Below are 12,001 nucleotides of genomic sequence, written 5' to 3' on the forward strand. Positions count from 1 at the left end.
ATAAAGGATGGGAGAACACAGTCTTGCCATCAATCGGATTGTGGAAAGCAGAAACTGCAGAAAGGTGAACCTTCAAGGAGGAATAACAGAGCCCCGATTTCTGTAGAGAAAGCAGGTAGTCCAGGATTAGGTTAAGTGGTGCCGATTCCGGCTGCAGATGGGAAGATGTCGCAAAGGAACAGAAGCGCTTCCATTTACGCTGATAAGAAAGTCTCGTGGAGGGCTTTCTTGCGTTGAGGATGACATTTGCTACCTCTGTTGAGAGGTAGGTGGATGTATTCTCCATGCAGCCAGGGCCAGGACTCGAGGGTTGTGATGGAGAATCTGACCGTTGGCTTGAGAAAGGAGGTCGCCCGCAGGAGGAAGTCGGTAGTAAGTGTGGCGTGACAGTTGGAGCAGCCGCGTGAACCACGGTTGCCGAGGCCACCATGGTGCAATGAGGATGCAATCTGTGCCATCCCGAGCTATCTTCACCAACACACGTGTCAGAAGAGGGGTCGGTGGAAAGAAGTAGTGAAGGGGACCTGTCCAATTGTGCAGAAATGCGTCGTTGCCCCTCCTGCAATAAAACTGAGGACACTTGGCATTGTTCCTGGATGCAAAGGCGTCCACCTTGGGTGTTCCGAAGCAACGGAAGATGCGCCGAAGGTAGATCGGATTGATGGACCATTCGTGGTCGTCTATGCGAATCCTGCTGAGGGAGTCGGCCAGAATATTCTCCACCCCGGGAAGATGAATGGCAGTCATGAATATGTTGTGCTTGACACACCATTCCCAGAGCAGCACGGCTATACGGCAGAGACGGAGGGATCTGGTTCCCCCTTGTTTGTTTATGTAATAAACAGTTGCCATATTGTCCGTTGAGATCTGGACATGTTGGCCCCTTATTAGTGGAAGAAATGATTGAAGAGCTCTGTGCACCGCGATCAGTTCTAAGCAGTTTATATGCATACGGCTCTCGGCGGTCGTCCAAAGTCCTCTGACAGTTTTGTCCTCTAGGTGGGCTCCCCATCCCCCCTTGGAGGCATCTGTTGTTATCGAGGCCGTCGGGGAAGGCGGTAGAAACGGCTTGCCCTCGAGGAGATTGTTGGGTGCAGTCCACCACGTGAGAGATAGAAGCACTCTGTGCGGAATAGTGAGCAGAACAGCTTGAGATTGAGTTTGAGGGTGGTAAGCTCGGACAAACCATGTCTGTAGGTGTCGCATTCGCAGTCTTGCAAAAGGAAGGACAGATGTAGTAGCGGCCATAAGGCCCAGCAGGCGTTGGATGGTGAACGCAGACTGGAGAGGCTGTTGTTGAACTGACTTGGCTAGGGCAATAATAGTGTGTGCCCGGTCCTCGGGAAGGAAAGCTCGATGCAGGGAGGTGCAGAGAAGGGCGCCTATGAACTTGAGGTTCTGGGTAGGTGTTAGGTGCGATTTTGATGCATTTACGCGAAGGCCCAGGGAGCGCAGAAGAGTGAGAGCTGTGTCGAGATTGTGCTCCAATTGCTGTAGTGTCGGGGCCACCAGGAGCCAGTCGTCGATGTATGGGAAGACTGGGATGTTCCGAGTGCGAAGTGCAGCTGCCACAACCGCCATGCATTTGGTGAAAACGCGCGGCGCAGTGGAAAGGCCGAAAGGTAGGGACACATATTGGTAGTGGTCCGGGCCCATGGCAAATCGCAGATACTTCCGATGTTGAGGTCGAATGGTCACATGGAAGTAAGCGTCCTGAAGGTCTAGGGAAGCCATCCAGTAATTCCTGGGAATAAGGGGCAAGATGGACTGCAGGGAGATCATTCTGAACTTCCTGTATGTGATGTACTTGTTGAGCTTCCTTAGATCTAGAATGGGACGCTTTCCTCCATCCCTCTTGGGAACTAGGAAGTATCTTGAGTAGAAGCCTGTCCCCCGATGTAGGGGGGGAACGGGTTCGATGGCTTCCTTGTTGAGCAAGTCCAGAATCTCCTGACGGAGGAGAGGAGACGGAGGGGTAGCTGTGAAATAGTGGTAGCGAGGTGGAGAAATGAACTCGATTGCGTAACCTAGGCGCACGATGGTCAGCACCCAGGAATCGGTTGTTATCGAGTTCCAAATGGGAAGGAAAGGTGACAGGCGTGTTTGTAAGAATGGTTCGGGAAAGTCAAAGAGACTGTTTAGAAGGAAGGGAGGACTTTTTAGGCTGTTGTGACCGCGGCCTCTGTTGAAACTGAGATTTCTGCTGGCCAGTCTTCCTCTTCCAGAAATCAGGACGCTTAGGTGACCTTTGGCGCCTTTGAAAAGATGGTCTCCAGGGCTTTGCACGGTTGGACTGCTGGGAGAACGGTTGGGAAACTCCCAAGCGCTTAGCGCGCTTACGGCCGTCATCCACCGAGGCGAGGACCTCGTCAGTGGAAGCATGAAAAAGGCCGAGGCCATCAAAGGGAAGGTCCTCGATCTTTTGTTTAATGTCTGGTTGTAAATTTGTGGACCTCAGCCAGGCGTGGCGACGTAAGGCAACAGATGACGCAAAGACTCTAGAAGAGCAGGAGACAGCATGGCGTATGGTGTTAATCTGCTGCTTGGACACTCTAGAGAGTTCTGATACCAAGGCAGAGGCCGTTCTTTGGGAGGGTTCAGGAAGTGCGGGAATAAGAGGTGTAAATTGGTTGGCCAAGTTGAAGACGTAAGCCGAGAAATAGGCTAAGTAATTGTTTAGTTTAGAATTTGTAGAGGCAAGGTTGAACATCTTTCTTGCCAGGGTGTCCAATTTTCTGCCTTCGCGGTCAGGAGGTGTCGGATGTCTGGACGGCTTGGCCTTAGTTGCCGAATGTACGATAATCGAGTTGGGTGCCGGATGAGAGGCAAGAAACTTGGCTTCAGGAGCGTGAACTCTATAAAGAGAGTCAAAGCGTTTTGCGGTTGGTGGGACCGAGGCAGGCTTGTCCCAGGTTTCACGGAGGCCCTCGAGGTGCACCGGAAGCATAGGGAGCAAAGAGCCAGGTGGGAAGTCCGTTTGCACGAGGTCGTGTACAACATCCGAGACTTTAGGTGAGTCCGACGGAAGAGTAATGTTGAGGGCTTCGGCCATGGTGGTTATTAGATGGAGATAGGCCTTGGACGCATCTGACGGAGAAAGTCGAGGTTGTGGCACCGAGTCCGAGGCTACCGAGTCAGGGCGGTCCTCGGAGTCAGACGATGCTGACGATTCATGATCGGAGTGGGAATCGTCACCGGAAGGAGGATGTGAAGGCCGGATCGGGTCCGAAGGAACGGTCTTCGGTTCAACCGTCTGAGCGGGTTGGTCTGTGGGGGTGGAGACCGGCGGGGCAGTCGAGGCCGAGGCTGATGGAGTGCGCGGTCTAGCGTCCTCTGGCTGGTGGTGGTCCCGGGATCGCTGAAGCTCGGAGAGACGAGCGCATTCGCGAAGCCTATCACGGAGTCGAGGAGAATAGCGAGAGTAGTCAAGCTCTCGGATCCGATCCCGAGGATGGTCATGTTCTCGGGTCCGATCTTGATCGCGGGATCGAGAAGAGAGGTCACGGTCGAAGCCACGGCGTGACTCTCGGATCCGATCTCGAGAGTCATCACGGGGTCGAGGAGAAGAAAAGTCGCGGTCGAAACCTCGAGACCGTGGAGAATCGCGGAGGCGTCTGGAGAAGTCACGGAGTCGATCACGGGGTGCAGGAGAGTCCTCGTAACGGTAAGGGGAATAACCTGAACCTTCCAGAGATGGAGACCGAGAAGGGCGATGAGTACGAGAGTAGTAACGGTCATATCTTGGAGTGGCATAGTAGTCGCGGTAGTAATCCGAGGAATCGGAGTCTCGGCGCCGACGTGGTGATCTGGAGCGGCCCTTGATGAGCGGGGACCGGGATCGGGCTCGACGAGAGGGTGAGCGAGAGTGATCCTTGTTTGAGGCCTGAGCGGCTGAGTCCTTGTACAGGGGAGAAATCCCGATGTCTCGGAAGTCCTTATACAGGGGAGAAATCCCGATGTCTCGGAAGGATCCGATTCGAAGCGGAGGTTTAAGGTAGGTCTGCGTAGACTCGGCTGTGAGATCGGGTTCGAGAAAGTCGGTCGGGACCACGCTGTGCACTGAAGGCGAACGAGAGTGGACTGGAATGACCTCCACTGCTGTGGAAGTGTGAGGCGTCAGTTGGGGCATGTCTGTGATGACGTCCGACGGAACCGACAACTCAGGCGGAAGGGCAGGTCGTGCTGGAGCCGCAGGATCCATAGACGTCGAAGTCGAGGTTGGAGCCTGAGGCTTCTTAGGAGCCGAGTGCGAGTGGAGTTTCCTCGGAGCCGACTCGGCCGATCCGGAAGGACGAGATTTCTTGTGCGCCGGATCCGTAGATTCGAGATGGCGCGATTTTTTCGAAGCCTTATGGCCGGTCTCGGCGTGCTTCGAAGACTTTTTATCGGACTTGTGCCTCTGTTTGGAGAGAGACACGTCCACGTCCGTAGACGCCGAATCTCCCGCTTGCTGTTGGGGAGGCGGCGAGTCCGATGCGGGCATAGCCCTTAAGGACAATTCAATCAGGAAACTCCGGAGCCTTGCCGCACGGTTTTTCCGGGCCTGCTTTCCGAAGTTCGCACAATGAGGGCAGGAATCAACTCGGTGAGATTCGCCCAAGCAGAAAAGGCAGTGGCTGTGGCCGTCTGTAGTAGGGATTTTGGTCCCACAGCGCGTGCACTTTTTGAAAGTAACCTTCCCTTCCATGCGCTCCGGACAAGGGAGGGGGGGGAAGGGAGAAAAGGGGAAAGATAGCGCAGAAACGGGGTTTTTTTTTTTTTTTTTTTTTTTTTTAAATTTTCCGGGACGAAGCGAAGATATAAAAGAGAAAAATACGATACCAGTTGAGGAAAAGGTGAAGAGATGTAGGTAAAGGACGAGCTAAGGAGGAACGCAGCGAGGAAGGTGTTGTCCGGGCGGCGGTAGGAAAGAAACTGAGTGGAATGGGCGCTCTCCCCCCGCTCCAGGCATGCGCGGTCGCTGCCTGCTCCCCAGAGCGGGAGGAAAGCGCGCCAAAAGACGTTATAGGCGAGCTATTGGAGCTCCGAGGTATGGATCCGTTGCCTGCGGCAAGACCCATGTGTGGGACTGCACAGAGACCACGAAGAAGATCCACACGATATGCGTGAAAGAGCCACAGTTTGACTGGGTTTTCTAGCTGAAACTCTGTGTAAATTTGCTATGCTGTACTTTTTAGTTCTATGCCAGGGGTGGGGGGCAGTGGCTCTCCAGATGTTTTTTTTTTGCCTACAACTCCGATCAGCCCCAACCAGCATGGCCAATGGCTGGGGCTGATGGGAGTTGTAGGCAGAAAAACATCTGGAGAGCCACTGTCCCCCACCCCTGCTCTATGCCAATAAAGGTATTTGGATTGGATTGGAGAACAACACAATATGTGTGAAAGAACCACATGAGGCTCCCGCACTGCAGTTTGGCCACCACTGCCCTGGACTCCGGAGCCTCCATCCCTGCCCTTTGCCTGGCCACATGACATCATCTCAGCCACTCACAGCTCGACGAAGCTCAGCATTGCAGCTGTGCCCCACGTCCCCGAGTACATCAGCGTTCGGCCGCCTTTTTCGTACAGCTTGATGGTGGGAAACTGAGTGACGTTCTGCTGGCTGCAGAGGCGGGGCCATTCCCAGCAGTTGACTCTGGCCAGCGAAATCCCAGGAGTCCCTGGCGGGAAAACGACAACTCTGTGTTACGAAGCCCAGGAGAAGGGGCACCTGCCCTCCTGGAAAAGCTGGGGATTTTTAAGCAACATCTTTTTTATTTTAACTTTGGGGTCAGGAAGGAATTTTCCTCCAGGCCAGAATAACCAGAAATCCTGGAGGGTTTGTTTTTTTTACTTCCTCTGGGCACGGGGCAGAGGTCAGCGGCAAGAGCTGAGATAGCTGTGAATCTCCTGCATTGCGCAGGGGGTTGGACTAGATGACCCTTGGTGTCCCTTCCGCTTCTATGTTTCTGTGTTTAGCTCTTTCCCTTCGCTTCGTTAATAGTCGACTGCCTGTCTTTGCTTTGTTCTGAAACCTCCCTTTAAAAGCTACTTTTAGCCCTGTAACATTTTTGTATGACGTTTGTTTGATGTTTTATCTGTGAATTTTGGACACAAGATGGCCTGAAATATTTAAGATAAATAAACAGCGGTCCAAGCTGGGATTAAAGTCATGATTCTAGGCTCCGCTCTGATTCATGTTAACCTCGCCTTTGAAATTTCCCGTCTGCTGAAATACTGACGTGGTGCCTGTATTCTACTGTTTACCGCTTGGTGCCTGTATGCTACTGTCTGAGAAAAGTGCCAAATTCCAGCTAGGATTACTGCGGTGGTGGGTAGTAACGGGACTCCCAGAAGACATTCTGCAACAAAGGAAAATCTAAAGAAACACAGATTGATAGTACAAGCAGTGATTTAGAAGAAGAAGAAGAACTGCAGATTTATAGCCCACCCTTCTCTCTGAATCAGAGACTCAGAGTGGCTCACAATCTTCTATATCTTCTCCCCCCACAACAGACACCCTGTGAGGTGGGCGGGGCTGAGAGGGCTCTCCCAGCAGCTTCCCTTTCAAGGACAACTCCTGCAAGAACTATGGGTGACCCAAGGTTATTCCAGCAGCTGGAAGTGGAGGAGTGGGGAATCAAACCCGATTCTCCCAGATAAGAGTCCACGCACTTAACCACTACACCAAACTGGCTCTCTAGCTTGGGTTCTCTATTTTTGTTAGCTTAATTCAGGGGTGGCCAAATGTGCTTAACCTAAGAGCCACAAAGAGCAAATGTCAGATATTTGAGAGCCGTAAGACATGCATGTCAGATGTTTGAGGGAAGGAAGGAAGGGAGGGAGGGAGGGAGGGAGGGAAATAGATGAGGGGAGGGGGAAAGAAAGCAACTTTAACTTTAAATGCATTCTTCCAAGCTGCCAGCTGGCTTGGATTGGAGAAGTGATTTAAAGAGACAAATGTCTTCTCCAAGCTGGGGGCCTCAAGAGCCACACAAGATGTGTGAAAGAGCCACATGTGGCTCCAGAGCCACAGTTTGGCCACCCCTGGCTTAACTGAATTGTATAAATGATAAAACATTGATTGGCGATCTTATTTTACTGATGTGTGTACTGTTCAACTTCATGTAGGAAGGTAGCATAGTACATACTGAAGCGTGCTTTTATGTATTTTATATGTATTTTATTGCATAATTATAATTATTCATGTATTATTAATGTATTTTAAATTGACTTTGTTAGCTTTTTGTGTTGTAAGCCGCCCTGAGCCCACCTCGGTGGGGTAGGGCGGGATATAAATCGAATAAAATAAATAAAATAAAATAAATAATAAATAAATGTTAAGTTTTACGAAGTATTTCTTTCCTTACTTTTGTATCATGTATTTAGCGTTGGTAAAAACTGAATTACAACTAAAACATTCAGAATTTTTTTTAAAAAAATTAAAGGAACATAGACTGAATAATTTATAAAAGATTGTTTAAGAGAGCGCCAACCATCCAACGCCCTTCCCACACTAGACAGAATGCCAAAATGGGGGAACCGGTTCACTTGTTTTACTGGCAACCCCGTATAGATTAAAACCTAGGCAAGGGTCCCCAATCTTTCTATTGGACCTCCTGAGGGCACCTGGGATTCTGACACAGTGTGGTGGACACAGGCCTCCAAAAATGGCTGCCACGGGAGGCAGGGCCAGGCTCAAAACGGCTGCTGTGGCTTCCCTTCAGTCACTCAGAGAAGATTCTTGGGCTGTGTTGGCAGCGGCTGCCAAAGCACTGTTTTAAAAAATCTCCACCGCCAATCAAATCTCCAGTGGCCAATCAGAAGCCCTGCTGGGCAAAAGCCTTACCAAGCCCCACCTATTTGCTAAATATACGTGTGGGTAGCAGGAAAGGTACCAGCCGGCACCGTGTTGGGGAAACTCACCTCAGTTAATATTTTTAAAGCAGAGCTAAAAATCCAAGGCTACCCCAGAGGGGCTTAGCTCCCCCCACAAGCCCCTCCACCCGACCCAGTGGCTAACTCCAGATCCATTTTGTCACAAGCGAATCCCGTACAACCTACTATGGGCCCCTAAGGACCACGGCTTCTGTTCATTGCTTTCTCTACTAACAAGCGAGCAGCCGGCCAACTGTTCTTCTGCCTTCTGTCAAGCCAGAGGGACGTCTGCAGAAGATGCCCACTCGATTTCCACGCAGTGATGTCAGCTTGCGCCAGGAAGGCAGAAGCTGAAGAGAGAGCTCCCAGAATCGCCAGGGTAAACACACCAGTGGGGATTGTTGTTGTTGTTCAGTCGCACAGTTGAGTCCGACTCTTTGCGACCCACGGGCCAAGTCACGCCAGGCCCTCCTGTCTTCCACCATCCTCCGAAGTCTACTCAAATTCATGTTTGTTACATCAGTGACACTGTCCAGCCATCTCCTCTTTTGCCGTCCCCTTCTTCTTTTGCCTTCTGTCTTTCCCAGCATCAGGGTCTTCTCCAGGGAGTGCTCCCTTCTCATTGGGTGGCCAAAGGATTTGAGCTTCAGCTTCAGCATCTGACCTTCCAGGGAACAGTCTGGGTTGGGATCCAAGATCACTGCAGACGGTGACTGGAGCCACGAAATTAAAAGACGTTTGCTCCTTGGGAGGACAGCTATGGCGAACCTGGGCAGTATAACAACAAGTAGAGACACCACCCTGCCAACAAAAGTCCGTCTAGTCAAAGCAATGGTATTCCCAGTAGTAATGTGTGGCTGTGAGAGCTGGACCATAAGGAAGGCCGAGCGCAGAAGAATAGACGCCTTTGAGCTGTAGTGCTGGAGAAGAATCTTGAGAGTCCCTCGGACTGCAAGAAGATCCAATCAGTCTTAGGCTATTATTTCACACGCCCACAGAGAAGCCGTCGTGTCGTCCAAATATGTATATGTCAGGATTCTGTGGTGGTCCGACCAGGAGGCTTTCGGTGCTGCTCCAAAACAACGGCATTTGCATTCAGAGACACGGCTGGCTAACATCAAGGTTCAACCAATACACCAGCGGTTTTTGGAAAGTGCCGTGGTAGTGCTGCTCAGGAGAAATGGCCCCAAAGCAAACGAATTTATGCAGTCCGAGTAAAGGCTCCCAGCTTTAACGCCGGTAGCTGCAAAGCAGAATTTTCGCTCACAAGACTCCACAGTTTGGAGGGAGGATGGGCTGGGATCAGGGTTTCTTTTGGAGAAAAAGCCCAGCAGGGACGCACTGGCGTATTAGGCCACACCCCTGACGCCAAGCCAGCCGGAACGGCATTCCTGTGCGTTCCTGCTTTAAAAAGCCCTTGCTGGGATCCTTCAGAATGCAGCAGGGAGGCTAAAATCCTGTTTTGGTGTAGGAGAGCCAGTTTGGTGTGGTGGTTAAGTGCGCAGACTCTTATCTGGGAGAACCAGGTTTGATTCCCCACTCCTCCACTTGCACTTGCTAGCATGGCCTTGGGTCAGCCATAGCTCTGGCAGAGGTTGTCCTTGAAAGGGCAGCTGCTGGGAGAGCCCTCTCCAGCCCCACCCACCTCACAGGGTGTCTGTTGTGGGGGAGGAAGGGAAAGGAGATTGTAGGCCGCTCTAAGACTCTGTCCTTGAAAGGGCAGCTGCTGTGAGAGCCCTCTCTTGCCCCACCCACCGCACAGGGTGTCTGTTGTGGGGGAGGAAGGGAAAGGAGATTGTAGGCCGCTCTGAGACTCTGTCCTTGAAAGGGCAGCTGCTGTGAGAGCCCTCTCTTGCCCCACCCACCTCACAGGGTGTCTGTTGTGGGGGAGGAAGGTAAAGGAGATTGTAGGCCGCTCTAAGACTCTGTCCTTGAAAGGGCAGCTGCTGTGAGAGCCCTCTCTTGCCCCACCCACCGCACAGGGTGTCTGTTGTGGGGGAGGGAGATAAAGGAGATTGTAGGCCGCTCTAAGACTCTGTCCTTGAAAGGGCAGCTGCTGTGAGAGCCCTCTCTTGCCCCACCCACCTCACAGGGTGTCTGTTGTGGGGGAGGAAGGTAAAGGAGATTGTGAGCCGCTCTGAGACTCTTCGGAGTGGAGGGCGGGATATAAATCCAATATCTTCATCTACCTCACAGGGTGTCTGTTGTGGGGGAGGAAGGGAAAGGAGATTGTGAGCCGCTCTGGGACTCTTCGGAGTGGAGGGCGGGATATAAATCCAATATCTTCATCTACCTCACAGGGTGTCTGTTGTGGGGGAGGAAGGGAAAGGAGATTGTGAGCCGCTCTGAGACTCTTCGGAGTGGAGGGCGGGATATAAATCCAATATCTTCATCTACCTCACAGGGTGTCTGTTGTGGGGGAGGAAGGGAAAGGAGATTGTGAGCCGCTCTGAGACTCTTCGAAGTGGAGGGCGGGATATAAATCCAATATCTTCATGTACCTCACAGGGTGTCTGTTGTGGGGGAGGAAGGGAAAGGAGATTGTGAGCCGCTCTGAGACTCTTCGGAGTGGAGGGCGGGATATAAATCCAATATCTTCTTGTTTCTGGCAGCCCCAATCCAAATGTAGGGGGTGGGGCAGATGGCTGAAGCTGTTTACAATTTGATGAGAGAACCCAAATCCACACATGACATTCCCTTACTGTGAATCAGACTCAGACTGACAGGGGCTCTTCACAGCCCCGTAGCCAGAAATTTTGGGGTGCGGGGGGGCCCAGGACATAAAAATTTTGGGTGGGGAGGGCCGTGGAGGCCTGGTTGCTTCTTCCAACAGCCAGCAACCACCCCCAGTTCTCTTTCTCTCACGCTCTTGGGGGTGGGAAGAGCCCGGGGAGAGCAGCGGAGGCGAAAATGGGGCTGCGGGGAGAGAGGGAGGCAGGGGAGAGACCGGGGAGAGCGATGGTGGCGAAAACGGGCCTGCAGGGAGAGCTTGGGAGGCAGGGGAGAGACCGGGAAGAGTGGCGGTGGTGAAAACGGGGCTGCGGGGAGAGAGGGAGGCAGGGGAGAGACCGGGGAAAGCGGTGGCGGTGAAAACGGGGCTGCAGGGAGAGCTTGGGAGGCAGGGGAGAGACCGGGGAGAGTGGCGGTGGCGAAAATGGGGCTGCAGGGAGAGAGGGAGGCAGGGGAGAGACCGGGGAGAGCGGGTGGCGGCGAAGACGGGGCTGCGGGGAGAGCTTGGGAGGCAGGGGAGAGACCGGGGAGAGCGGTGGCGGTGAAAACGGGGCTGCGGGGAGAGCTTGGGAGGCAGGGGAGAGACCGGGGAGAGTGGTGGTGGCGAAAACGGGGCTGCAGGGACAGCTTGGGAGGCAGGGGAGAGACCGGGGAGAGTAGCGGTGGCGAAAACAGGGCTGCGGGGAGAGAGGTGGGAAAGGAGGGGCCACACAGGTGGAGGGGGGTGGGTGGGTGGAGAACCTGTGCCCCCCGTGGCTACGGGCCTGGCTCTTCAGGGTCTCAGGCAGAGGTCTTTCCTATCACCTGCTGCTTTTGACTGGAGATGCCGGGGAATTGAACCTGGGACCTTCCGCATGCCAAGTAGATGCTGTACCGCTGATCCACAGCCACTCCCCGCTCTGGGCCTTCCTGTGTGCCAGCTATGCTCTCTCCCACTGAGCCACAGCTTCTCTGGTCTCCCAAGTGTAATGTGTTCACACTGTCCAGCTCTGTCTTCCAGCTTGTGAATCGTTTTCTGCCAGGGAGACAGAGAAAGACGAAAGAGCTCTTGGGATCCGCAAGTGTTGGCATGCTGCCCTCTGGTGGCCAAAAACCTTTCCAAGAGCCGAGAGAGCGGGCCTCCAACCCCGCCAGTGAGTATTAGTGCCCCCTTGAACCCCTGGCCGGCCGGCCCATTACCCTCTTCAACAGCTAATGCCTAAAACACAAGACATTTTCACACATGCTAAATAATGCAGTGTCAATCCACCTCAATGATTGTTTGCAAGTCAATTAAAAGTGTGTTGTTTAGTGTGCGTGCAAGTGCCTACAACAGGGTCTCCAACGGATTCATGCTCTCGTCCTGGATTCTGGCGCTAAACACACTTGCAGAGGAAATGAAGGTTTCCCCACCTGAATCATCTCCCTCCTACCCC

General features: G+C 52.9%; 1 protein-coding gene across 1 annotated transcript in view; it reads right to left on the minus strand.

Moving 5' to 3' along the window:
• Positions 1-12,001, minus strand: part of LOC132588730 (thioredoxin domain-containing protein 16-like) — a 91,310-nt gene that overhangs the window by 23,924 nt on the left and 55,385 nt on the right. The window contains 1 exon segment of the mRNA XM_060261118.1: positions 5,491-5,659. Within this exon segment, the coding sequence (XP_060117101.1) occupies positions 5,491-5,659 (169 nt within the window).

Source organism: Heteronotia binoei, chromosome 21 (assembly GCF_032191835.1).
Source record: "Heteronotia binoei isolate CCM8104 ecotype False Entrance Well chromosome 21, APGP_CSIRO_Hbin_v1, whole genome shotgun sequence".
Classification (NCBI taxonomy): domain Eukaryota; kingdom Metazoa; phylum Chordata; class Lepidosauria; order Squamata; family Gekkonidae; genus Heteronotia; species Heteronotia binoei.